General features: G+C 39.9%; 3 protein-coding genes and 1 pseudogene across 3 annotated transcripts; all 4 read right to left on the bottom strand.

Annotated features, from left to right (window-relative positions):
• Positions 1-1,518: 1,518 nt before the first annotated feature.
• Positions 1,519-4,387, bottom strand: LOC133954278 (UDP-glucuronosyltransferase 2B14-like). The gene is made up of 2 exons (XM_062388635.1): positions 4,357-4,387; positions 1,519-3,972 (listed from the first exon to the last, which is right to left on the bottom strand). The coding sequence occupies exon 2, from the start codon at positions 3,963-3,965 to the stop codon at positions 2,391-2,393; it is 1,575 nt and encodes a 524-aa protein (XP_062244619.1). The 5' UTR covers positions 3,966-3,972; positions 4,357-4,387; the 3' UTR covers positions 1,519-2,390.
• Positions 4,388-4,984: 597 nt separating this feature from the next.
• On the bottom strand, positions 4,985-6,564 carry LOC133958762 (UDP-glucuronosyltransferase 2C1-like; annotated as a pseudogene).
• Positions 6,565-15,398: 8,834 nt separating this feature from the next.
• On the bottom strand, positions 15,399-17,053 carry LOC133954259 (UDP-glucuronosyltransferase 2C1-like). The gene has a single exon (XM_062388611.1). It carries the CDS (start codon positions 17,051-17,053, stop codon positions 15,461-15,463), a length of 1,593 nt encoding a protein of 530 aa, XP_062244595.1. The 3' UTR covers positions 15,399-15,460.
• A 1,263-nt stretch (positions 17,054-18,316) lies between these two features.
• Positions 18,317-25,799, bottom strand: chrna5 (cholinergic receptor, nicotinic, alpha 5). The gene is made up of 8 exons (XM_062388624.1): positions 25,673-25,799; positions 25,193-25,333; positions 22,180-22,331; positions 21,973-22,017; positions 20,929-21,038; positions 20,551-20,728; positions 19,766-20,461; positions 18,317-19,621 (listed from the first exon to the last, which is right to left on the bottom strand). Exons 2-8 carry the CDS (start codon positions 25,281-25,283, stop codon positions 19,463-19,465), a joined length of 1,431 nt encoding a protein of 476 aa, XP_062244608.1. The 5' UTR covers positions 25,284-25,333; positions 25,673-25,799; the 3' UTR covers positions 18,317-19,462.
• Between the last annotated feature and the right edge of the window lie 1,771 nt (positions 25,800-27,570).

Raw genomic sequence — 27,570 nt, 5'->3', positions numbered from 1 at the left:
TTTATCATCCGGTATTTCACCTCTTGGAGCGAATCAAGAAGAGACCTAACAGAGACCTCACCCTTTTTTCTATCATCGCAACCATTTACTTTTTCAATCATTTTTTCACAAAAATCACTCTTGCAATTACTCACAACATCTGAGAGCACTTTAAAACCAATCAAATCTTTATTCAAGAGAACTCTTAAAACACTAGACAAAAAACCTATATACTACCATTATTGTAAAATTACAAATAAACACAAAATCATGGACTTCGATAGTTTTCAGCTGTTTTTGGATGTCTGTCTAATCTTTAAGGTTCTGAACGGTCTAGCCCCTCCACCATTACAGAATTTTATAAAGAAGAAATCCCCTACAATAAATACACGAGCACTAACTAGAGGTGACTGCGAAATACAACGCCGCAAGACCAAATTTGGTCAAATGGTGGTGTCCATCAGAGGAACACAGTCCTGGAATATATTACCAACACATGTTAGAGACGGTGCCACTTACACCACCTTTAGAAAAAACCTTAAACAGTGGTTAGTAGCAAGCCAGACCTGCTCTCATATGTAACCTTTGGTCATTCTAATTTTTTAACATGGACTCTTGATATGGGGACTTATTTTGTATGTAAAAGTGTTTTTTTAATCTATTTTGTATACTGGTATGTTGTTTTTATGTTCTTGACTTGCCTTAGGACAACGGATGAAAATTAGCAATTAAGCTAACTCCGGCATATTTATATTGATGCTCTGGCTGACATATTGATTAATGTGCACTGTCCTAATCAAATAAATAAAAAATAAAATAAATAAACTCTCAATTATTTTTGAGCTAGACAAACTGTTGACATGTTGAATTGATGTCTAGTCTTGGTGTATACACAGAACTTTGCACAAATACTTTTTTTTGTAAGATTTTGTGTTAATTAAAACACTTGGTCAAATTGTCATTTTAGCTGCTTCCACCCCAGCACATAGCATTCTAGCAACATATACACATACTACATATAACCTTCTTAAGGGTACTTACTGTAGTTGTCTGTATGTTGCTGCTGAATGTCCCACCTGAAGAATGACTGTTTGTGTGTCTTGGACAGGATAAATAAGTCTGTATCCACCCACAAATAGGGGAAGAGCTCAACAACATCTTAGCCTGCACCCTAACCAAGAGTGATAATAATAATCATGATAAGGAAATCTCCAACATCTCCACATCGAAATTAATGTAATTTTATGTGTTGTATTATGAAAACATTTGGCTATCAAAATACAGTTCATGAAAAAATCCTACAGAGACACATATTGAGGCCTACATAATATTATGCTCATATAAGGGCCCATTATAACCCTGGCATGCCACTTTAATATTTTTATATGAAGTTGGATGTTTAAATCCATTCAAGCCTATGGCTTAAATAATGTTACTTAAGTCCTCGATATGTTGCAACACCTTGGAAATAATTCATCCATTGTGGTGGAAATTGGTCAATAAACGTGGTTCTGAGACAAGTTGTCCTTATAAGTTTAATTGCAAAGCTTTCTGCAGAGAACATGCCTTGATTCCACTTAAAGAGGACACAGAGTTTAAAGAGGTACAAAGCAGATGAGTAAGCAGTTTGAAATTTAAACAGGGTTTTATTTACTTCCAGCAAAAGCAGCAATGCTACTGTATAGTATATTTCTCCCTCTAACAAAGGTTAATGTTCTCTTTGTGTGGAACTGAGGTTACAGATATCAAGGGCTTTCATATTCAAATTAAATCAACATGTGAATCCATGACTCCTTTTTTTTTTTAAATGCACTTGCTAGTCTACAAAATGTTTTTATACACAGATTACCATGAACGTGAAATAACAATATTGTAAAAACGTATTGAGATGACTTTATTCATCATTCAACATACAGGATGTGTTTCCTCTTGTGAATATAATAATTATCAAGCACTGATTTATTTAGATTTGATGTTCAACTAGAATCAAACCAACCCAATGATTTTTTTCAAATTGCCTTTACCTTCCATTCTCAGACAGCAGTTAAAGCTTGAACACCTCATTAAGGCCACAAAAGTGCATCATCAGCACAAGTTCAAGTGACAGTAGCATCACATCTACAGTGTGGTAGGAAAAACACTGCGGACTGAAAGACATAAACTGCTTAGTACTAAAATGCTGTCTTTTTTTGTTTACAGTCAAAAATAAATGTTGACGTTATGACATACCATTTTAATCAAACAGATTTCACTTGGCAAGTTGATTTTGATTGTTCTTTTTTTTCAAAGACTATGATTAATGTGATGAACTGTACAGTCAGGTCAAAGGACAGTCCAAGACGAAACACCTGCTCTTTCAGTGTTCAACTGATCATTCAAACTAACTGTAACATCTGATAAATCCTTCCTTGTTAATCAGATTTGAGTTTTCTTTTGATACACAATCTTAAGCATGACCATAACAACCAAGCAAATAATAACAAAATAACTAGTGCAACTGTTGTCAAGAACAATATGACATCTAAAGAGTGGTAGGAGTACCAAGGCAGTCTGTAGGACTCCGTTCTCAGGTGAGCTGCACCTTTGTGTCTCATGACAAACTCTATCCAGAAGAGGGCAGTGTCCAGTGGTTTCATTGGCTGATCTCTGTGCAGCCTGGAGAGTCTCTGCATGTTCAGCCTGTAGGAGGGCTCAGTCAATACTTCCTGAATACCCTGAAAGAAGATGTCTTCATTCATAGTAAAAAAATCTATTATCTTTCCTGCTCCTCTGACTTCAATTCTGAATAGATTATCATGTTGGTCAAAAATCAATGGAAGTCCCAGTATAGGAACTCCATGGTAAATTGCCTCTTGAACTCCGTTGGTTCCCCCGTGAGCCACAAATAGTTTAATCTTTGGATGTCCCAGGAGGTCATTCTGTGGCATCCAGTCGACGAGTAAAGTGTTGTTGCCCAGAGTGGCCGGTCTGTCCCCTTTGTACCTCCAGATGACTTTCTGAGGTAATTTAGCAAAAGCTGTAGCGATCTCATCAGCTAAGTCCTGCGGAAGTGTGCTAATAAAAGTCCCCAGAGACATGATGATGACTCCATGTTCTCCAGAGCTCTGGACAAAATCCTCTAGGTGTTGAGGCAAAGCTTTTGAAGATTTACACTGGAAGCCTCCCATGTAGACAACATTAGGCATGGTGGGTCGAGGGAACTCAAACACAAAGTCCACTCTCATCAGCCACAGGTCGGCTGCTTGAAACAGTGAAAGAAAATCTGAATCCGGACCTAAATATTTTTTTATAAAAGAATCATAAATTGGTGACACAAAATGTGCAATTTGGAATTGTGTGAATCCAAAAATCATGACGTTAAGAACTCTCTCAGGGAAGCTCATTTTATCTGATAGCTCGGACCCTAGCATTGGAACATAAGACAGAGGCGAAGGTGCAATTGAAAAATGGCCTTCACCTTGACCGGTCCATCTGACATTAAAAACAATTGGCAACCTGAGGTAGTGAGCAAGTATAACACCCAATGGGCTAACAGGGTCTCCGAGGACAAGGTCATATTTAGCATCCTGCAGTGACTGTATTAGATCTTTGTTTCCAAACAGCAGCTCAAGCATTTCGCACATTTTCTGGTTCATCTCAGAACCCTTTTGTATTAGTTCCATTTCCAGTTTAAAACGTGTCCAAGCAGACTTCCCTTCCCTCTGGATATTCAGGAGTTGGGCCACAAACGTAGTTATAAAATCTTCTTTAAATCCAGAGTCAGCATCAATAGTGACTGAAGTATAGAATTGGGATGTTTCCTTGATATACCAGCTGTCGAATGATCGCAGAACAGAAACCTGGTGCCCCCTTGAGTATAGTTCCTCTACAATGACATTCATGTTCACCCAGTGGCTCCCGTCCACAGGAACAACAAGCACTTTGCCACCATAAACCAAAGGTGCATAGATCAACCAGAGTGTGGTCACAACCCAGGGACAATCCATCTTTATTCTGAATCGGGGGGAAAAGCAAACGGTGACTTAAATTATATCTTTTAAACACATACTTTTCAATACATGTAATGTTTTCATCAAATGAATAGTTGGTATCACTAATTCTTCAATAGAAACTGCATTTTACCCACATTAAGTCTATTTAGTACTTTTGTTTTTAATCATTTTCAAAACTAAATGCAGCATGGTATATATTGTAACTTAATCTTTTCAGTATTCAAGCAATTGCAACTTTACCAGAGAGAATCAAAACCGTTTGTTCTTGTTGACACTATATAATGCCAGTTAAAAATGTACTTCTGTGAATACACACTTTTTGATTGCAAAACAGCTACAACGCAGCTATTTATATTAGCTAAAGATTTAAACATGTTGATCCTACCTTATTAGCAACCGGTGTAAAGATGTTTCAGTCTTTCTCCTTTGGCAGAGAGCAGATAATGTGTTCCAGCCCACCTGGACGGACTTTACTACTGCAATGTTATGATCTGGCACGCCCAGGTAATACAATACAATATGGAGTAAAGGTTGTTCGTGGTGATTAGCTGTTAAGCAAATATCTGTACAAAAACAAATTACTGTTGAACAAGAACTTTAAAAATGGTAGGATTAATGTCATATCTCAAACATGACCCGACAGTGCGTTGTGGTCTATAATGTTTCTGTGTGTTTGTTGTGGAGTCTTCTAAAAAGTAACACTTTTTTTATATCTGATATTTTACTCACTGTAAATGACTGAAAAGAATAAACTGGTTTATTTTGTTTACAGTCAAAGGTACATTTTAAAATGACACTGCATAAAATGATATGACTCTTCCTAGTACAAAGTAATTAGACTTCACTCAGCAAGTTGGTTGTCAAAACTGGTAGGTACTTTTATTTTGTAGCTGTCGATAAGAAGTACATTCACAGTCAAGCCAAAGGACAGTCCCAAGCTAATACAAGTTCTCCTTCAGCAATTAGCTGATCATCTAAACATCTTAACCAGTTTGAAAATATATCCTTCCTTGTTAGTCAGATTTTAGTTTTCTTTTGATACACAATCTGAAGCATGACCATAACAACCCAGCAAATAATAACAAAATAACTAGTGTAACTGTTATCAAGAACAATATGACATCTACAGAGTGGTAGGAGTACCAGGGCAGTCTGTAGGACTCCGTTCTCAGGTGAGCTGCACCTTTGTGTCTCATGACAAACTCTATCCAGAAGAGGGCAGTGTCCAGTGGTTTCATTGGCTGATCTCTGTACAGCCTGGAGAGTCTCTGCATGTTCAGTCTGTAGGAGGGCTCAGTCAAGACTTCCTGTATTGCTTCTCGGAAGTTGTCGTCTTTGTCCACTTTGGCTAATGTAAGAATCATAGCTCCTCCTCTCTCTTTCAGACGGACCAGGTTGTCTTTCTGGTCAAAGAACACAGGTACACCCACAACTGGGACTCCATGATAGATAGCCTCTTGAACACCGTTGGTTCCCCCGTGGGCAACAAATAGTTTAATCTTTGGATGTCCCAGGAGGTCATTCTGTGGCATCCAGTCGACGATAAAGTGTTGTTACCCAGAGTGGCCGGTCTGTCACCTTTATGCCTCCAGATGACTTTCTGAGGTAATTTAGCAAAAGCTGCAGACATCTTGTTGGTCATGTCAGCAGGAAGTTCACTCAAAAACGTCCCCAGAGACATGATGATGACTCCATGTTCTCCAGAGCTCTGTACAAAATCCTCTAGGTGTCGAGGCAAAGGTTTTGCTGGTCTACAGTGAAACCCTCCAATGTAGACAACATTAGGCATAGTTGGACGTGGAAAATCAAACACAAAGTCAGTTCTCATCAACCAAATATCTGCATTAAGCACCAACTGTTTGAATTCATTTTCAGGCACAAGATATTTGTCACATATCTTCTGGTATACCTTAACTAAAAAGTGGTATTGTGTTTGATTGATAAGATATGATATCATATTGTTAACTCTCTGAAAAAAGGTCATTTTATCAATATTGCCAGATCCTATAATAGGAACATAGGATACGGGTGATGGAGCAAGAGCAAGATGACCCTCTAGAGTTAGCAGCCAGCGAACATTAAAAACCAGTGGAAGGTTCAGATATTTGGCCAAAATGACCCCAGCTCCCCAAGCAGGGTCAGTGAGTAGCAGGTCAAACTTGCTGCCCTCAATGTTTCTCATCAACTCTCAGTCATCTAGCAGTGTTGATACAAATTCACTCACAACTTTGTGAATTTCAAATACGCTGCCTACCATTTCTACAAAAATACAGAGAAGCTTTATCAAGGGATATGCATCCTGCTCAAATTGTACTGCCTTGGATAAGAAATTTGTGAAGAGCTCCTGATCCACGCCCCTCTCCACTTGGACTGTGACAGTGTTGTAATAGGAGGAGTTGTTTGGGATGTACCAGCTTTTGCTTGAATGCACAACAGTGATATTGTGTCCTCTTGAGTGCAGAGCTTGAAGTAAAATATTCATGTTTAACCAATGGCTGCCTTCAGCAGAAAACACCAAGATGTTTCCAGCTTGACAGACTCCGGGACTCAGGATGAGCAAGAGCAAAGGACTGCAGCAAGCGATCATCCTCATCTAAAATAAAAACAACGTTAAGTTAGTTAAACAAGGTTAAAAAGATATCACTGCAATAGAAATAAAGTCTGATCATTTCAAAGTTTGTTAACACAAATACTTGTAATAGAGTTACAAGCCATCCACCATTATTGTTATTTCTTCCATCTATCTCATCCATTATCTATTCTGTTTTTATCCTTTAGGGGCAAAGACGGGTGCCTGAGCCAATCCCAGCTGATATAGGGTAGGAGGTGATAATCGCCCTGGACAGGTCTCCAGCGTATCAAAGGGCCAAGATACGGAGACAAACAACGATTATCCCTGTGGTCAAATGATAGTCACTGATCAACCTATCACCAATGTGCTTGGACTGTGGGATGAAGCCGGAGCATCTGGAGAAAGCCCACACATGCAAACTCCTCAGAGAAAGTTCCTGTCTACCTGGAATTCTAACTAGGGACCTGCGTGCTGTGAGGCAACAGTGCTAACCACTGGACCCCTGTGCCGAGCTGTTTCTCACTTTTGTTATTTCTTTTCCGATCAAATCAACTTTATTATGAAGCACATTTTTAAAAAAAGTCTGGGGTTGACCAAAGCTCTGTACAACATTTATAGCCATTAAAATAACAATAGAATGAAAGAAGATACAAATAAAGCCATAGAATGGTAAAAGCCACCAGGTGAGCTTGAGTCATCAATTCAAACCCTTTATACAAATAGACCATTTACAAATAGACTAAACGGGCTAAAAACAAGTAAGTATGTAAATAAGACTTAGTCAAGGGCAGTTATAAGCCCCGGGCAGCCACTGGTAACCAGTGAAGGGAGCGGAGGAGCTGTGTATTGTGAGTGAATTGAGGTACTGTAGGTTAAAGACCAGTCGAGCTGCTGCATTCTGGATGAGCTGCAGAGGTCGGATGGCACTAGCAGGCAGACCTGCCAGGCAGGAGTTGAAATAGTCTCGTCCAAATCCAGAGGAGATCAGTGCAGTAGTGACAACCTTTAAATCATTTAAGGAAAGTGGTCTGGGGGAGTATGTCTCTGCCTGTCTCTCTCTCTATCTCCGTCTCTGTCTGTCTCTCTCACACACACACACACACACACACACACACACACACACACACACACACACACACACACACACACACACACACACACACAGGCGCCTGCTGAGAAAAAACCACAGGACAATGTGCAACAGGTAAAGAAAACCTTCCCATGTCGGACCACTCGTCAATGATAAAAACGAAATGTTGATGTATAGTGACATCATAGTAAATATTCTATTTATTTCCATTTTCAAGGCAAACCCTATGTCAACACATTTCGGAGTAGGAGCTGACAGTAGACACTCCATCAGTCCTACTGTCATTAATTGGATATTGGTTATTTATCATCCGGTATTTCACCTCTTGGAGCGAATCAAGAAGAGACCTAACAGAGACCTCACCCTTTTTTCTATCATTGCAACCATTTACTTTTTCAATCATTTTTTCACAAAAATCACTCTTGCAATTACTCAACTCTCAATTATTTTTGAGCTAGACAAACTGTTGACATGTTGAATTGATGTCTAGTCTTGGTGTATACACAGAACTTTGCACAAATACTTTTTTTTGTAAGATTTTGTGTTAATTAAAACACTTGGTCAAATTGTCATTTTAGCTGCTTCCACCCCAGCACATAGCATTCTAGCAACATATACATATACTACATATAACCTTCTTAAGGGTACTTACTGTAGTTGGCTGTACGTTGCTGCTGAATGTCCCACCTGAAGAATAACTGTTTGTGTGTCTTGGATAGGAGAAATAATTCTGTATCCACCCACAAATAGGGGAAGAGCTCAACAACATCTTACCCTGCACCCTAACCAAGAGTGATAATAATAATCATGATAAGGAAATACAAGGCCTACATAGAAAGACTGTCTCAATTTGAGAAAGAGAGAGAGGGAGAGAGAAAGAGAGAGAGAGAGAGAGAGACTGGCTGCTTTAAGAGAGCTATAGACAGACCCAGAGAAGGAGAGACCCAGAGAAGCAGATGGCTAGTATAAAAAAAAGAGAGAGAGAGAGAATGACTGGCTGCTTTAAGAGACAGATAGGAAGACCCAGAGAGAGACAGAGAGAGAGGGAGACTGGTTTAAGAGAGAGAGAGAGAGACTTGATCAGTAGGTGGCACCATCGCTAACACTGCATACACACTCATTGACCTCTCCAGGACAGGGCTCTGATCATGTGACGGGATTTTGGGGGCGATTGCTAAAACTTAATTTTCACACCAACCACTAGGTGGCGCTATCACTATCTCTGCATACGCACTTATATATCTGTTCAGGTCTGGAATCTAATGAAGTGTGTCCAATTTGGGGCAGATTGCTCAAACTTCATTTTCAGACGGACCACTAGGTGGCGCTATCACTAATAATGTGTATGCAATAGTAATAGTAATAGTCCTGACATGATCAGGTCAGGGCTCTGATCATGTGACAGGATTTTGGGGATGATTGCTTATCACTGTCACGTCATACACACTAATACAGGAATCTGATGTAGAGCCAATCACATTGCAGTAAAACAGTTCCCCCCTGAAAGACTGGGACTTGAACTGGCCACCTCTGGGTCACTGTCCCTCTGCTCTACTGACTGCAGCACCTACAGTGCTGATCAACACCCGGGAAGTATTCTATAAATAGACATGACTGTCCCCCCTCCCTCTGCGTGTGTGAGTCCCTGATTACGCCAGGTGTGCGGGAATGAGAGGGAGACATCAGACCTCAGGAGAACGTCCCGAACAAAATGCTCTAATACAAAATCTATAACTCCTACCCGTGAAATGAAAACACCGTAACAATTACAAGGCTTGGACGAACAAGTACATATCTATATTATTGTTTAGAGCCAAAAAATGAGGCCGTAAGAGCAGTTTAGAAACGTACTTCTCATTTCATAATTCTCCTCCAAACAAAACCTTGTTACTCAAAAACTATAAGTCCTATCTGGAAAATGAAGACATTGACTTAAGACATCATTGACAGTTGATTATTTAAAGAATTAAACAGTTCCCCCCTGAAAGACAAAGAAAAAACACTCAATGTTTGTGTCTTACCCCACTGGGACAGGAACACGCCATGTTGAGTTACTGTCCCTCTGCTCCTCTGAATGCACTACCTGCTGTGTTGATTAACACCTGTGAAGTCTAAAAATAGATCTGACTGTCCCCTGTTCCCCCTTTGCCCCCCCTCCCTCTGCGTGTGTGGCTCTGATTACGCCAGGTGCGATAGACAGAGAGGGAGACAGCAGCCCTCTGGAGAACCTCCCGAACTGCTGTACGTGAAATGAAAACACCGTAAGAATCAGAAGGTTTAGCCGAACAAGTATATCAATATTATTGTTAAGAGACAAAAAATGAGGCTGTACGAGCAGTTTAGAAACGTACTTCTCATTTCATAAATCTTCTCCGAGAACAATCATTGTTTTCTATTGAGCAGATATATTTCCACACTCTAGCTCTTTGCTCAAACAAATACTTGTTACTCAAAAACTATAAGTCCTATTTTTTATTTGTGAGAGCTGAGTAATGGAGCCGTGGGAGCGATTTACGTTTTATTTTTCAGTTTTAATCTTTTCAGAAAAATCTTCAGAATTAACATGGGGCTCCAATGGGAGAAGGATCCGGAAATAATTCCTAAATTTTTTGATGCGTATATAAGCAGAGGTCCGAGAGATTTGAGAGTGACATGTCTGCGAAGGAAACAATCTCACCACCTCAAATATCTAAAAATCATGTCTGAGGACCTCCGTTTGGGGATTTGAGAGCAGTTTTAGTGCACCCGGGGCACCTGAAAATGCCTCTTTTTCACACTGTCGCTCTTTTGGTAGAGCGAGCTTGAGTCCCATTGTACGTTTTCGGCCAAGTTATCGCGATTTTTGAGCGAACCGGGGGACGAATCAAAAATCTGAATAATAGCACACCTTTCGACGTAATTCCGCATGTTTATTTCTGGGTCTCGTGAATGTGCGACAAAATTTGTGGGAGGAGAAGCAAACTTTTGGGAAGAATGTATAAGAATAAGAATAAGTATACAGCAGAGGTGTTGACTCGAGTCACATGACTTGGACTCGAGTCAGACTCGAGTCATGAATTTGATGACTTTAGACTCGACTTGACAAAATGCAAAAAGAGACTTGCAACTCGACTTGGACTTCAAAATCAATGACTCGTGACTTCACTTGGACTTGAGCCGTTTGACTTGATAAGACTTGCTCCTTTCCCCAAAACACAAAGGTTAAAAAGTATGTTATTAAGGAGCGCTCTGTATCTTTCATCGTGTTTGTGTGCGTCTGTGTGTGCAGCTCCCAAAACGCGCACTACGCGCTGTGCGTCGGGCACCAAGTCCTGAGGGGGCACCAAAAAAAAGCAACTGAAAAATTATCATAGTTATTATAATTATGTAGCCGAGCGTTTGGTTGTATCATAAGTCCGGCTTCAGCCGACAAAGGACACGAGAGCAGGTCATGCGCTCGGGACAGCACACCCGTTTATTCTCCGTTCATTTTACAACTTCACTCATCACAGCACCCACTTCCTTTAAAACCCCCTTTCAAAATAAGAGTCACTACCAACAACCCACTTAAAACCGGAAATACAAATCAACCCTCAACAATAACGTCATTAAATAAATTAGCTTACAATTATAATGCCGATATTATTTCAGTATAGAAATATTAGGTACCTTTTAGCCATGTATATCACAAAAAAAGGCAGAACAAGAGATATATTAAATTGCTCAAAAAAAGTTAAAGAAGATTGACTATTCTTGTTTGTACTTATTGATGATTATTTAATGTAATCATAGAGGAGTTATGCTTAGGGCACCAAAATGGCTCGCAGCGGCTTTGGGTGGAATCATACTACGTCCACATCGTGCACAAATGACTGACCAAACGGTGACTCAAATTATATCTTTTAAACACATACTTTTCAATACATGTAATGTTTTCATCAAATGGATAGTTGGTATCACTAATTCTTCAAAAAAAAAATGCATTTTACCCACATTAAGTCTATTTAGTACTTTTGTTTTTAATCATTTTCAAAACTAAATGCAGCATGGTATATATTGTAACTTAATCTTTTCAGTATTCAAGCAATTGCAACTTTACCAGAGAGAATCAAAACTGTTTGTTCTTGTTGACACTATATAATGCCAGTTAAAAATGTACTTCTTTGAATACACAATTTTTGATTGCAAAACAGCTACAACGCAGCTATTTCTATTAGCTAAAGATTTAAACATGTTGATCCTACCTTATTAGCAACCGGTGTAAAGATGTTTCAGTCTTTCTCCTTTGGCAGAGAGCAGATAATGTGCTCCAGCCCACCTGGACGGACTTTACAACTGCAATGTTATGATCTGGCACGCCCAGGAAATACAATACAATATGGAGTAAAGGTTGTTCATGGTGATTTGCATATTGGCCTTATAGTGAGTTTTCCACTCACTATAAGGCCAATATCATTTTTGCAAAGATATTATATATTTATATATTGCTAATTCCAATCCTTGATCGCCTTTTGTGCTGACTCAACACAACTTAGAAGCTGTTGAGTGTTTATATATGTATTGTATAAACTGGCTAATGTGTACAACTTGAAGCAGGGTTGTGTCTTCAATTTACCGTCCCTACAGGCAAGATACACTACAGGTGTATTGTCACCCTGCTGGAAACAAATGCAAACAAAAACGCAGGCCAATTCAGTGAAGATAGTCTAATGATAAATAAACAGGCTTACATGTAGATAAGTGGACAAGCTGGTGGGCTGGTAAACAGGCAGGTAAACATACAGGCAGTTACAAAATACAGCTAATATACACAAAAGGTTCATAAACCGACGAGGAGCTGCTGACAAAGGCAGTCGTAAATACTGGTTTGGGTGATGAGTGAGGTGGGATCAGGTGCCTGAGGGAGGGTGGAAGCTGCGCAACAAGTGGAATTTTGGAAAGAAAAATGACAAATTAAAGAAAAAGAGCGTGGACATCAGGTGGAGACATGGAGAAGGGCAGGTCTGGTCTGACAGAGAACACATGGCCAGGGAGAAGTGGGGCTGGTTATTATTTCTTTTTTTTCCGGCAAAAGGCAAAAGGCAATATGCATACAGTGCTTCAAAATGCATATGCTCAGGCCCGTTCAGTGCTGCTTTGCAGTCCTAGAACTTTTAGAAATTGTATTTCATCGTTGTTACTTTCCAGGGTTGAGCAATCTTGGTTTTAGTATATATTTGATTTCATATAGGTAATATCTAAGAGCTACAACAGAAGTCAATAATTTGGTTGACAGAACATTTCTGATTGAACAACTGATCGATCAACTCTGGTTGTAAATTATTGTTTCAATTGGGTTCCAGAAAAAAAACTCAAGTTTTATGAGGTTGTCGCTTATTTGATATTCATATTTTTTATATTAATATTCTGAAAGAAATTCGATAACCAAATTTATTGAATGCCGAAAGACACACCATTTAATGGTGTCATGTTTAATATATCAATTGCACAACATCTATATTCATTTAATTCTTCTAATGCTTTCAACATGGAGGAGGAAGAGGGCTAGGAACATAACAATTTAAATATAAGTTATGCTTTAGTGTTTCTTTTATGTACAGGTCTAGTTTGTTACATCATAAAAATTTAATATTTGATAATAAAAAATGTAATCAGATTTTTTATTAGTCAACATCTGTTATGAAGATGAGATGAAATTACTAAACTTGTAAAGTTTTCCATGTCAGGGATCAGGCCAGTGGGGCTGCTGACCACATGTCTTCCTCTGACGAATGGGAGGAAGATGAAGAGAGAGTGTACGATACTCTGGGTCAGTATGTTAACGTTGCACAGTTGTTGGTAAAAGGTCAGATAGACACGCAGATGAGAGAGATGGTGAGCAGTTATCACACAAAGCAATGTGATTGAAGAGCTGGAAACATGAGAGGTAGAGTCACTGTTCTTGTTGTTAAGTTAGCTGTTTGTATGTTCATTCTTTACTGGCACTGCTCAGTGACAGGGACACACACACAGGGGACAATAACTCCCCAACAGTATGTTGTCCTCATTAAGTATCTGTTAGTCAGCTCAGTGCGTCTCACAGGAAAGCCACATCTCCATTATTAGCACCAGTGCGTATGGTGCTTACAGCCTTTTGTCTAATTCTGTCATGCAACATATACAACTATTGCAAACTCTGCTTAGACGTGAACCTTTCCACCACAGGTACACCACCAGTCAACCCAACAACTTTGTATACATTTGTAGAGTAAGCAAACATGATCATCAGCTGGTTGTACAGCCAGTTAATGGCATAACTGGAACCTGCCTGTGTTACAGCTGTGCATCATCAGAGTAAAGCAACGTCACGGTTCAGAGTGAATAAAGGATGATGAGGTGTAAAGATCTCAACACTTTCACAAGTATACGTTTAAGTAAAAAATGTACTTGTCCCTTTATTCAAGTCATTCGAAAAGTATAGATGTGCATAGTCTTTTGTATTATCATCAACTTATAAAGTTTCAATTTGTTTGTTTGTATCCATGAACAATGAAAGTGTTGATGCCACAATTCTGTTGATCCATCTATTGGGGAATCAAATCAAATCTGCCACAAACATTAACCAGCCCTTTTTATGCATCTCACATGTACAGTTTATGCTTCTGTTATTTATGTAAAGCACATTGAGTTTAATGACCTCTGTGTATCATCATGAAATAAATTAGCTTTGCCTCATATAGTGTTAAAATATTACCTCTCCCTGCATTTCATCAAACTTGCAGAATGTATTCTCCATTGAATCCAAGCTGTTGCTAATGCTATCTCAACATTCCTGATAATGTTGTTACTTCATGTTAACAGCTAAAATATAGGTAGGCTAGCAAAACGAGATGTTGTGTCAAATCACATTTTATATTTTACGCAGCACTGTCTTTCTTAGGAAAATATATATATAATGAATATTAAATATATGAATATTAAATCCATTTGATTTAATGCGAATCAATTGTCTGAACGTTTCAACCTGATGTAGTTTATTTAGAATATGTGATATAATTTGTGACTATAAATAATCAATCAGTCCTCTTTTTATTCACAAAGTAACCTACCTGCATTTATTATAAACCTGGTGTTCCCTCATGAAAGTTCAACGCTAGAGTTGAGTGAGCTTCTTCAGGGTCAGGAAAGTTGCTCTGTCAGCGGCTCTGACTGTGACGACTCTTTCTGACAGATCGAGAGGAGCAGCCAACAAATAAGTCAGAGCTGCTTTACCTCCCCGCTCTCATTACTGCTGCTCTCCTGTGGAAAATACAACACCATCTTCTACTCTGCCACCAATAACGAGAAGCAGCCATGAACAAGGCCGTCTACTACTTTGTTTTTACTGATACTACCACTAGGAGGAGCCAAAGCTCGAAATATAACATTCAACCTGAGCACGTAGTAGATTTAATGCTCATGTTAACTTGGTATTTATATCTGCCTTGTATGTTCCCTCTCTAACATAACATTCAGCGGCTTGAGACCATCGTGCTCTTCAAGGTTCAAACCACTTGGGAAAACCGTGATAGTGGCCATCAGGAAACTTCATACTTCACACCACATTTCTTTCGCAAAAGTGTGTTTGCTGCTACTGTAGCCCTAGCATTTTGCTAGAAAACGTAGATAACTTGGCTTTAGCAGTGAGACGAGAGGCACTCAACCGATATCTTAGGGTTGAAGTAACACCTTAAAGAATTTATTTTTGTTTGCAGACAATTCAATGAATCAACAATTTTGCAATTCAATTGTGACATGCAATGACCATACACTTTCAGATGATGTCTTGTTAGGAGAAAGAACAGACAGAAGACAGCCTATGAAAATTTTTCATTGCTTTTTCTTCTTTTTGCTTTTCTCAAGTCGTACATATCCGAGGAATACAAGAGGAAGAAGAGTAATCACTGCAACAGCAGCCAGGAAAGACAGAACTACATCTACAGAGTAGTAGGAGTACCAGGGCAGTCTGTAGGACTCCGTTCTCAGGTGAGCTGCACCTTTGTGTCTCATGACAAACTCTATCCAGAAGAGGGCAGTGTCCAGTGGTTTCATTGGCTGATCTCTGTGCAGCCTGGAGAGTCTCTGCATGTTCAGCCTGTAGGAGGGCTCACTCAAGACTTCCTGTATTGATTCTAGGAAGTTGTTGTCTTTGTCAACTGTGGCTAATGTAAGAATCTTAGCTCCTCCTCTCTCTTTAAGACGGAGCAGGTTGTCGTTCTGGTCAAAGAACACAGGTAGACCCACAACTGGGACTCCATGATAAATAGCCTCTTGAACTCCGTTGGTTCCCCCGTGAGCAACAAATAGTTTAATCTTTGGATGTCCCAGGAGGTCATTCTGTGGCATCCAGTCGACGAGTAAAGTGTTGTTGCCCAGAGTGGCCGGTCTCTCACCTTTATGCCTCCAGATGACTTTCTGAGGTAATTTAGCAAAAGCTGCAGACATCTTGTTGGTCATGTCAGCAGGAAGTTCACTCACAAACGTCCCCAGAGACATGATGATGACTCCATGTTCTCCAGAGCTCTGGACAAACACCTCAAGGTGTTCAGGAAGTGGTTCAGCAGGTTTACACTGAAACCCTCCTATATAATCAACATTAGGCATAGTTGGTCGTGGAAACTCAAACACAAAGTCCACTCTCATCAGCCATAGGTCGGCTCCTTGTAGTAAGTCACTGTATCTGACTTCTGGACCAAAGAACTTGTCACAAACTGCTTGATATTGAGAGTTAATTAAAAATCCATCTTGAATTTGCCAAATGGCAAAAAAAAAAAGATTTTTTAGTCTCTGTATGAAACTCATCTTGTCTGACAGGCCAGAGCCAGTCATCGGGATGTAAGACAAAGGAGAAGGTGCAATTGCCAAATGTCCCTCTCCGCTTGTAATCCAGCGCACGTTATAAACCAGAGGTATTTGAAGAGCGTGAGCCAACATTATACCTGCACCCCAGGCTGGATCAGTGAGGACCAGGTCATACTTTCTCTCCTTCAAACTATTCATCAAGTCTTTATCTTTAAACATAACAGTTGCCATTTCGCATGTTATTCTATGCATGTTAAACATGGCAGTAAACATCTCAACCTGCAAACTCGCAAAGGTCAGAGCAGAACTCCCCCCCCTCTCTATGTCGATGATCTTTTTCACGATGGGGTTAATGAAGTTGTGATTGAAGGTCTCAGTGACAGACACTGTTATCGTGTTGTAGTGCAGAGAGTCGTCCTTGATGTACCAGCTCTCATCGGTTCGAACCACATCGATGGAGTGTCCTCGAGAGTGCAGCGCTCTGATCATGATATCCATGTTCAACCAGTGGCTTCCCTCCATAGGTACAATCAAGATCCTGCCCCCGTGACATATTCTCAATGTCAGGAAGACAACAGATAAAAAGAGAAGGAACGTCTTCATGTTTCCATCAGGCAGCATCTCAAACCTGAGAAGAGAATAGATACACCTAGACTCACCGTCGATACATTCAGGAGAATTCAATGGTATTAAATTACATGCAAGATAGATTTATAACATACCTGCTTTACATGAAGTAGCTCAGAGCGTGCATATGCTTATTCCTTGGATGTGTGAGTTGAAATATCCGTGGTAGCAGAGAATGTGTAACTACAAATTCTAGGATAGATTACACGAGTGGATTATCGTTAATCTTTTCTTTGGGCCTTTCTACAGGAATGAGGAAACAATGTGATCTCTTTGTTGAAGCTGTGGGCAGAGACGTGTTGCAGTTATGTAGCACGGCCTGTAAGTTTGCTCAGCACCACAACTACTCTCCATTACCTGCACCATTTTGTTTAAACGTGTCCTTTTGCACATTAATTGTATATCTTATCTTTATAATATTTTCCAATTCTAATATTTGCATTTTTATATTCTTGTCATATTGTATACTACACCGTTATATATACTTCTATATCAGTCTTAACATATATTTGTCATCCTCTTATACATATGCACATATACAGTATACATCCTCTTAAATCACTGCACTTTTTTGAGCAATAATATTCTGTTTGTAGTGAAAGGTACATAATACAGTATGTACATATTGCTAAGTTTTCTATTTTTCTCCTATTCTCATCTGTTTTTCTTCTAATTTGAACTTCAGTCACTGTTTTGTCTATCTTCAGTTAATTCCCTGGCGTGTGGTTAATGGTTTACCTTATCTTAAATAAGGTTTATCACAGATTAAACTTTTTTGGGATGTTTTTGCTACAATCATTTCTTTCTAGTTCCCCTGACAATCAGCATATCTTGATTTTGTCTGAACATACTGTATATCCTTGGAGCAGAGTGAGATATTACACTGATTACAAACTAAAATTCACAAAGGAATTCATGCAAAACACAAATAAGCAGTCACATCAAATTAAGTACGATGAAACAAAATTCTATATTATATTTATCATTATCTATAGTAGCTGGAATTCTGTGAGAACAAAAATCCCACCATTTCAACCCAACCAAGTTTTACTGGTCTCTGATCTCTGATCTGACAGTCAAAATATTCCTCTTGAATAAATTAAGCACCATAGAATGCATTTATTTATCTAGACGTGAATTACAGCTTTTGTGTTTCAGGCATAGAGACTCCCCATCATTATGAAAACAATGCAAAGTCCCTTTGATTTTTTATTGTATAGGAGTTAAAAAACCACAACATTTTTGTTTGTTGGTCATCAGTTTTATTCACAGACTCTGGGTTCAGTGTTGTGGATCTGGAAAAGGAACCCAACAGATTTCTTCAATTCAGTCCCCAGCCTTTGTTGCTGTTGTTTTTGTGTTGAGAGGCAGTTCAGGGTCTTACACAGGCTGAGAGCTGCTCAGCTGCTGAAACACAAGAGTCTCCCTGGTTCCAGCAGATGTGAACAGCAATAAAGTGGGTCTGAGGCCCTTTCGTAAATGTCTCTAAATCAAATAATTGGATGCATCTGCATGCAACTTTAATCAAATACAAGACAAATATGGACTTGTTAAATGATAGTTTTTTCCCGCTTAAGTTGGAGGGACGTCTTTGTCCTAATTTTCAGTGGACTAAACGAATTTTGAATGCACAGTATCTCTTTGCGGACCTGTTACCAAGATTCTCTCTTACATTCCTTTTAGAGAATGCAGAATTTTTCCTCTAAAAGGAAGAACTGGCTGGATCATTTGAAGTCCGTGGAAAAGAGTCCCCACTGTTTCCAACGCAGTAGAGGAGCATTTGCTTATAGTGGTGATTTTCTAAATTAGAATTGGCCTCCAGAAGAGGAAAATTCAACTTTTATTGAATTATGCCCTATCTCTCCAAACCCAATCAGTACAGAGAATTATGTCAAATAAGAATGAACGTTTTCTCCTATAACTATTGTTTGTGTGTGTGTGTGTGTTTATGTGTGTGTATCTATTGATCTCGGCTGTTTCCAGGGATACAGTAGTTTATAAATTAAATGAATCAATACATTCATCACAAGGAAGTATTCCCGCCATTTTGTATTAATGACCCTCTTCTAGCCACAATGATTGATCTGCACTCTGCAATGCCAGCATTTATAGGACATAAAATAAATGTGGCTGGCTGGATGAACCTACACTAAATGATTATTATAGTCTATCTTTAAGTGATACTTAATAAATATCTCAGAATCTCTATGAAATAAAAAACAGGTCTCTGTGAGTTGTTTGCTGCGAGTTAGGCCTCAAATCAGCATCTTGACCTCTGGCACAGTTGAGTGTGTATACAAGCCTGAATCTCACCAGTGATCTCAGTCTCTCACAGGAGATCCACAGTAGGCTGTTAATGTGCTTTAAATCCATTTGTGGTCACTGTGCTCCAATGAGTGGTTCTTAGAGGTAACTTCCAACATGGTCAGGGACAATGATGCTGGCCCATTTGTAAATAACTGGGATGAAGAGGAGAGCAGAACCCAGGATCGACACCAGGAGGAAGGCCCACAGAAACATTCTATCCAGAACCTGGGCTACAAACTTCCAGTCCTGTACCACCTGCACCAGATAAATAAAGCACATGTCAGACACTGGACACACATGAAGACATTAGCAACAAACAGTGCAGGGCCAGAAATGAATATTTGTCCATGTAGACAATCATACACGGATGAACAATTACATAAAATCCAGCAAACTCACCTCTCTGACCTCATTTTCTTTGACCACATGCATGGTTATGTAGCGAATAGAATCTAAAGCTGCTTGCAGGTGACGTCTTGTGTAAAGTGGGGGGGTGAGTCCAGGTGCTGAATCCTTCATCATTCCCAGACCTACGGCTCCTCCCGCCCCAACCACTCCGGCTGTGGCATAACGGTCCACATGGCCGCGCATGCACAGCAGCTTAGGCAGTCGATGCAGGAAAATCTTCCTCACCCAGGGCGCCATGCCGTGATGTGTGGAGGGGGAACGGTGATGGATGTTGATGGCAAAGACTGTGATGATGATGGACAGCGTGACGAAAATCATGGTGAACACCAGGTACTCCCCGATGAGAGGGATGGCCTTGGAGGAGGACGGGATGATCTCTTCGATGACCAGTAGGAAGACGGTGAGCGACACCAGCACTGAGGTGCAGAGGGAGATCTTCTCGCCGCAGTTGGAGGGCAGGTAGAAGACAAGGATGGTGAGAAAGGACAGGCCGATGCAGGGGATGATGAGAAAGAGGGTGTAGAAAAGAGGCAACCTGCGGATGATGAAAAAGTAGGTGATGGTAGGGTAGGAAGAGCAGCCATCTGTCCTCAGACCACGGCTGCCTGTGGCTTTTACTATCTCCCATTCACCGTTGTCAAAATAGTCCTGTTTGTCTACGTGGAAGTCCTCCATAATGATGTCCACCTGATAAATAAGGAGGACAATGTCATGTCAGTGACTGGTGTTTACTAACGCTACATGTAATGTACACATGGTTTTGAGGAGAGACTTGCCTGGGAGCCGTCATACGTCCAGGAGCCGAACTTCATGGAGCAGTTCTGGAGGTCAAATGGGAAGAAGGTGACGTCAATGGAGCAGGCTGATTTGTAATTGGCTGGTGGCGTCCATGATATCGTTCCATCATACTTAACAACAGCTTTGGTGACAGTTCCCTCAAAACGCCCATCAGAGCTGTTAAAGACCAAAAAATCCTCTTAGAGATAAATGCTTTTGCAAATTGTTGAGGCTTAAATTCTTTTAATTAGGTTTTTCTTAAATGTCAAGGTCAAATTTACTTCTGGAACCAGTATAATTCTAAAAGAGTATAATTCTTTAGTAAATAATTTGGAAGGTATTCTATATAATATACATCGGTATAACTGTTTTCATACTTATCGTACAGCACCACGTCAGGCAGCCACAGCCTGTCCGAGGGGACACGGATAGTTTTGATGCCCAGATAGTCATCAGGGTTCCATCTAAGTTTCATGTCAGTCCACTCCTTCATACACACACAGGAAAAATGAGTAAGTTTGAGTGCTATTTTCTCACTTGAGAGTTTGATGAAAAAGGCTGATAACAATCAAATGTCTGAATTACATATTTGTTCCTCACATCTGTTCTCAATATTTCTGTATATTTTATCTTCTTTTTCCTATTGTTCGCTCTTTTATGATTTACTTAACAACTTGATTTGTTATTACTATGGAGCTTCCCTGCAAAAGTTTTTCAAGTGATACTTTTATAACCGGAGTGACAATAAACCTCTTAAGCCTTGAATGCTAAAGCTGAAGCTCATACCTGCAGCTGACTATAACTTGATATACAGACTGGAAACAGCTTGACCAACTCTAATAGCAAATGTATCTGATTTGGGTTAGACATGATAAACATGATGAGTACCCGGAGACCGAATACTCAAGCAAGTTTATTAGTTTATTAGAAGAAAAAAACAACTTAAGCTCAGTATTTGTTTCCTTAGCAAAAAAGGAAAGGGAAAGAAAATCAGACTTTCTGTTTCTGTGGCAGCTGCCCTTCCATCACCCCTTTTTTTGCATGATGCTTTCACTGTGAAAGGGAGCAACTGACCTGAAAAGCCCAGCCCAGTCTATAGCCCAGGGGGATAATTCATAAAATGCATGACAGACAGGACTGCCAAGACCGCGAATAAGGCTGACAGTGGAAAGGCTGTGGCCTGTGGAGGCAGGTGCGTGGGCGCTGAGCCTAAAGGATTCATATGTATGGTGTCAGCTAAAGGCCATCCGGCCAGATTAAAAAGTTGGCGAGGAGAGACTGACTGGTTGCCTCAAAAATCCATAAAAGCCAGATGTTGTTAGCACATTTGCATGGCCATAAAGAAACACTGACATGCTAAGAACTGTACCCAAAGGTTCCAAATGGTGCAATAATATGATGTTTCAGTTCTTTATACTTACCTGTTTCATCCACACATTGGTTGTCATCAGCTGGTTTTTCTCATCCTAAAATGACAAAAACAATTATCAACTTTAATAGGTGGCCAATATGGAAATTTCGATTGAGCAATAATTTAAATAGCATTCTGTCTTTCTGCCTTATTAGGTTTTACATCCATGAAGGTAACACCTCAGTGACACATATTCATAAACCATATCAGTGCTCACCACATCAACTAGCTGGGAGATGGCCAGTCCAAACTTCACACAGATCGTCTGGTTTAGATATTCCACCGGACGAACCCATTTCTGGTAGCCTCCAAAGAGGTATTGAAACAGCTTGTCCTCCGCCTTAGCATACGATGAGATCTTTGGTACCCCTGAAACAGGAGAACAGATTATCCATGGCTGATAATTACCACATTTACTGTCCAGCTCTGGTTCTATTATTGCTCTCGAACAGCGATGCATTCACCCCTCTGACCTTACTGGAGTGTTTATGTCGAGAGTTTCTTGATATGTCCTTTGTGGTAAAGCTTTGGTTTCGAGAGACACAGAAATCAAACCAAACACCCACTCAATATGAAGTACAATGGGTGTTAGGCTTCCTGATAGATCAGTTACAGCAGTTCATTCTCTGTAATGGAGCCACTATAAAAAAAAAGATAATATTGAAAGTAGCAGTCGTGAGTGGAGAGTGTTTCGTGTTGTTTAAATTACATTACATTTACATTACATTACATTACATTTCATTTAGCTGACACTTTTATCCAAAGCGACTTACAATAAGTAAATTCAACCCTGAGGGTACAAGCCAAGAACAACTAGAATGAAGAAAGTACAATTTTTTCGCAACGGACTCGGAGAAGCATACAGAGGCCTTAAGCCTCCGGTGTGACCCGCACAAAGTTTTAACATGGGAGTGGATGGGAGCCAGCTGTTGTTTAAGGCTTCGCGCTGCGCTGAAGAGTCGCTTTGGCGTCGCTTCAGCGTCCGGTGTGAACCCGGCGTAAGTAAATAACTCAAAATGCGTCGCTTAACATACGTCAAAAACTATGTTGCGCTGATTGGTTGTAGGTCTATCCAATTGAGACAAGATAATTTTTTTTTTCTGGTTTGGTTGTGCACGCCCCTTAATCACAGCCCTATGGAGCGGTATCTGACTCACATTCTGACAAGAATTGTGAGTATGACAACGTCAGGCTAGGTTTCTACTCAATTTCCACAAAATTAGGTTTGGGCGTGTGTAATAAAGTTTCGCAGCTATATAACTGTTGTTCAAATGTGTGAAATACTTTTGTTTGAAGAGACAGAGTTTGCTCATGTGTAAAGAGCTTTCAAGGCTGAAGAAATGTGTGTAGAAATAAGCTGTGGGACTGAAGTTAAAATTATTATTGGTAAATACCCAACGGCAAGTGTCTGAGAGACAGACACACATGTTTCATGCCATGCATGTTAAGCAAAAACTTCAAGCTATGAAATCGTCATTTAGCCAATAGCTATGATGCTGCCCAGTGCTTCAAACCTGACAGAGGAGAGAGGAGAGCAACACTGTTGTTCCTTGTTGTTGCAGCTATTGGAGGTAAGTCAATGTGAAAAAGAAAAAAGTCATTAATTGCTTATTGCATGATGAACAAAGTTCAAGTAAAAGTATGAAACTGATGCATTGTCTTTCTGAGGCAGAGCTACAATACATAGAAGAAAGTATCGATTACAAGTTTGAATTACACACAATATCTTTCATAATGCTCTTTAAATCACTCAGCCCCACATTTATAAACCCAATTTATGGATGGAAGAATGTGGCTGGAAATCTACCAAAACACTTGCCGCAAATGTATCGTGTCACCCTTATTAGGGTGTGTGTCTGGATCAGTAGGGACAAGGATGCAACGTCCTCAATCAATGACCCCATAATCAGCCAACTCATCATCTCTTCAGCTCTACCTCCACAATCACCAAGCTGTGGGCTTGTACATGAATTTGTTTTAAAGAATGATCAATGTAATCATAGGGTGAGAAATACATTAAAACAGAGATACAACTCATGTGCTTTTAGGTAATTGAATAATCCCTTATAAAGTAGCTGTGGGAATGAATTCGACGCGGGTGCTGCGTCAAATTCATATTTACCATTAACATATTGAGATGTGTTGAAAGATACTTTAGTTAATGCTGGCTGCTTTTGCACTGGTGCAGAAGAATATGATTAATTAACAGGAAGAGAGAGATAGAAATCTATAAAATCAAGCAGAGGAGAAAAAATACAGGAATCATTCATGCATACTAATATATACACGCTGTCATGGCAACAGCAGCACCTCTCCTCATTCCTCTCCAGCGGGTTTTCACAGTTTATCTGTGTCTGCACTAACAACTCTCCATACTTGCTGTTCCATACCTGCCCACCAGCCGTCTAACAGCTCATCACCTGACCATGATTGCAGTGTGCACACATTGTATCTTTTATTGTTTCTGCCTATATGGTCTCTACAGACATTTTGGTATTTTTGAATGGTTACAAATATTTGATTCGTAGATAGTTGATATCTAAGTTGCAAATATGACTTGGAATGTAAGAATACTTTCAATCTCATTATTTTAAAGTGCCATGAATCTCCAATCACTACCATTATCCAATATAGATCGAACATTACATTAGTTTATTATTAACTCCCTGGATTTCTGCATTAATGATTCAGCATTATACATTTTTCAGAAATCTCCCATGCAAATTTCCAGTAATTGAGTTTCCATTTTTTTTTCAGGGAAAATTCAAGATATGAAGGGGTTAGCCATTAATAGACAATATGTAATAACCTGCTGCTCACGTTTGTCAGCTCATTTTCAAATAAATTAAGATCCAGTCATCTGATGACTGAGGACAATTCTATCTGACAGTTGAAAAGCTGTAGCATGAACAGAGGGCATATAATGCTACTGACATGCAAATGAGCTAAACAGGCCATTACTTTTCTTAAAATAATAGTAGATAGCTGTATATATAAATTGCTGGTAACTGAATTGACGCACTGAACATCAGGTTAGTCAGTGCATTTTGTTTGAGTAACTTAGCAAGCTACCTTCACTCTTCACGGACCATCTGGATATTTCTATATCTTCTCTCTTGGTTTCTTGGTAACATATACGTTGTCTATCCAACTTATCTTCCACCATCCCATCTGTCACACTGAGCCCATTATGTTCCAGCGTGGCAGTTCCCAGTCCATGAGACACTTACGCAGTGAGTGGCACAGGTGGCAGCAGCACAGCAGCGGCAGCAGCAGCAGCAGTGTGAGGAAGGTGGCTGCCCCTCCAGCTCCGGGCATCATATCAGAGGAGGAAATGGATCCACCCCGCTGGTCCCTCGGGCATCACAGAGCTGGAAAATAAATGTTAAATGCGGCAGCAGCTTATTTGTACACTGAGTAATCATCCAAGCTTTCAACATGCCTAAAGATAAGGGTTCAAATCTCAAATCAAACATCTCTGCTCCCCTTTGGATAATCTAGATTCAATCACAGATATTGATCTCATTGAATAAGCTATATAACACAAACAAACAAATCGAAAAAACAAACTGCCTAAATCACACACCTTTTAATATACAGCATAGCATCCTGCACGCTCACCTTGATAATCTTCACCATCTTCATGGTAATAAACATATTTCATGTAATAAAGAATGCAAATGCTGTAAAAACATGCCATGGAAACATACCTGCTGTGAGTCTCTCCCATTAACATGCAGTCCAGAACGCCAGTGGTAGTGATGAAGTGGTAGGTGTCCTGATGACAGCAACAGTGCTGCTCTAGCTCTCCTCCATTCCGTGCAGATTCTTTCTCTCGCCTCATACAGATGCTGCTTCAGTCCCTGCTGCCTCCAGTTGTGCACAGACAACACATCCTCTTCTTCCTCCTCCTCTTCCTTCAGAGAGCCCGCCCCATTTTCCCCGACTATCACCACCTCCCCTCTTCCAAGCATCCTTGTTTTCACTTATAACAGACAGGGATAGCCTGTCTGTGATAGCCCCCCCCCCCCCCCCCTCCCCATGCATCTCCTCAGCAGCACGACAAGGGCAGTTTTGCCACTGAGATTCTGCTTTACATTTGTTACATCATGTGCACAACCAGTATGTTACCTGATGTCCAACACCACACAATATGCTACATATAGTTATACACAGGCTCTCTCTCTGTGTGTGTGTGTGTGTGTGTGTGTGTATGTGTGTGTGTGTTTGTGAGTGCTTCCATGGCGACAGCATTTTGTGGGACCTAGAGATTTTGAAATGGAAGAAATTCATCTTTAGATTTTTTTAAGATTTAAGATCTCTAATTTGTCTCTTAATCACCATAAACCTGCTTTGAGAATGTTTGAAAAGATATAGTGTGACGCTCTGTCATTTATGTTTATGGATTTCTGTCTCTTTGTGTTTTCTGTTTCCTGTTTTATTTTGTAGCCTCGCTTTCCCTGTGTCTTGTTCCAGCTTCTCTGTGTGTCACTTCCTGTCTTTGATTGTTCTGCCCAATCCTCATGTGTTTCACCTGTGCTCAATTGTCCCTTCCTTTCCTCTGTGTATTTAAGCCTCTGTGTTTCCCTTTGTCATCTGTTGGTTTGTTAGTTGTTTCTCTTACTCGTTTCCACACGTCGTGAGATGTGGTTTTTCTTGTCCAGATGTCTCGACCAGCTTCTCCAGCGCTCGTTCTCCGTGCGCTTTGTCACCAGTGTTACCTGTCAGTGTTCCTGTTTTGTTTTTGTCTTGTTTAAAGCCTTTTTTATATTAAATAGCTTTTTTGTTAACAACCTCCGCAGCCTGGGTCCATCTCCTTCCACAAACCTTAACAATATAGCTTAGTATTAAACTGATGGTTTAGAATCAGCACATAGTCTAAAATCATGTTTTTTGCATTTTGCAGCTGAAGGTCAGAAAAATAGTTTGAGGTGATTTAATGAGAAGACCTGCATAGGCTCTGGGATAAGGTTCAGGCTAAGATGTAATTGAGCTCTTCCCCTTTCTATTGGTGGATACAGACTGGTTTCTCTTAACTAAGACACACAGACAGTTATTCTTTTGGTGGGACATTCAGCAAAAACATACAGCCGACGACAGTAAGTACCCTTAAGAATGTTATATGTAGTATGTGTATATGTTGCTAGCATGCTATATGCTGGGGTGGAAGCAGCTAAAATGAGAATTTGACAAATTGTTTAAATTAACAAATTGAACAAAAAAAAAAAAAAATTGTGCAAAGTTCTGTGAATACACCAAGACTAGACATCAGTAAACATCTTGGTGTTTCCCGTCGAAGGCAGCCATTAGTTAAACATGAATATTCTACTTCAAGCTATGCACTCAAGAGGACACAATATCACTGTTGTGCATCAAGCAAAAGCTGGTACATCCCAAACTCAGGCGCGGCGGGTCCCATTGGGCAAGTCAGGCAGTTTTCTTTTATAATTCAAATAAATCACTTGTCATTGCACATGTATGTGACTGGAATGTAATCTTTTAAGTGTCTTGGTTCTCATTACTCCTCCTATTAAAACACTGTCACAGTCCAAGTGGAGAGGGGCGTGGATCAGGAGCTCTTCACAATCTTATCCAAGGCAGTACAATT

This window comes from Platichthys flesus, chromosome 1, assembly GCF_949316205.1.
Source record: "Platichthys flesus chromosome 1, fPlaFle2.1, whole genome shotgun sequence".
Lineage (NCBI taxonomy): Eukaryota > Metazoa > Chordata > Actinopteri > Pleuronectiformes > Pleuronectidae > Platichthys > Platichthys flesus.
Note: the sequence above shows the minus strand (reverse complement) of the source record. Positions and strands in the feature narration are given on the sequence as shown.

Excerpts from the sequence above, each read along its gene's own strand:
- LOC133954278 (XM_062388635.1), bottom strand. The coding sequence starts at position 3,965 with ATGGATTGTCCCTGGGTTGTGACCACACTCTGGTTGATCTATGCACCT.
- LOC133954259 (XM_062388611.1), bottom strand. The coding sequence starts at position 17,053 with ATGCTGCCTGATGGAAACATGAAGACGTTCCTTCTCTTTTTATCTGTT.
- chrna5 (XM_062388624.1), bottom strand. The coding sequence starts at position 25,283 with ATGATGCCCGGAGCTGGAGGGGCAGCCACCTTCCTCACACTGCTGCTG. Across the intron at positions 22,018-22,179 it reads TCTCCCAGCTAGTTGATGTG|GATGAGAAAAACCAGCTGAT; the intron begins GTGAGCACTGAT and ends TTGTCATTTTAG. Across the intron at positions 20,729-20,928 it reads GACGTGGTGCTGTACGATAA|CTCTGATGGGCGTTTTGAGG; the intron begins GTATGAAAACAG and ends GGTCTTTAACAG.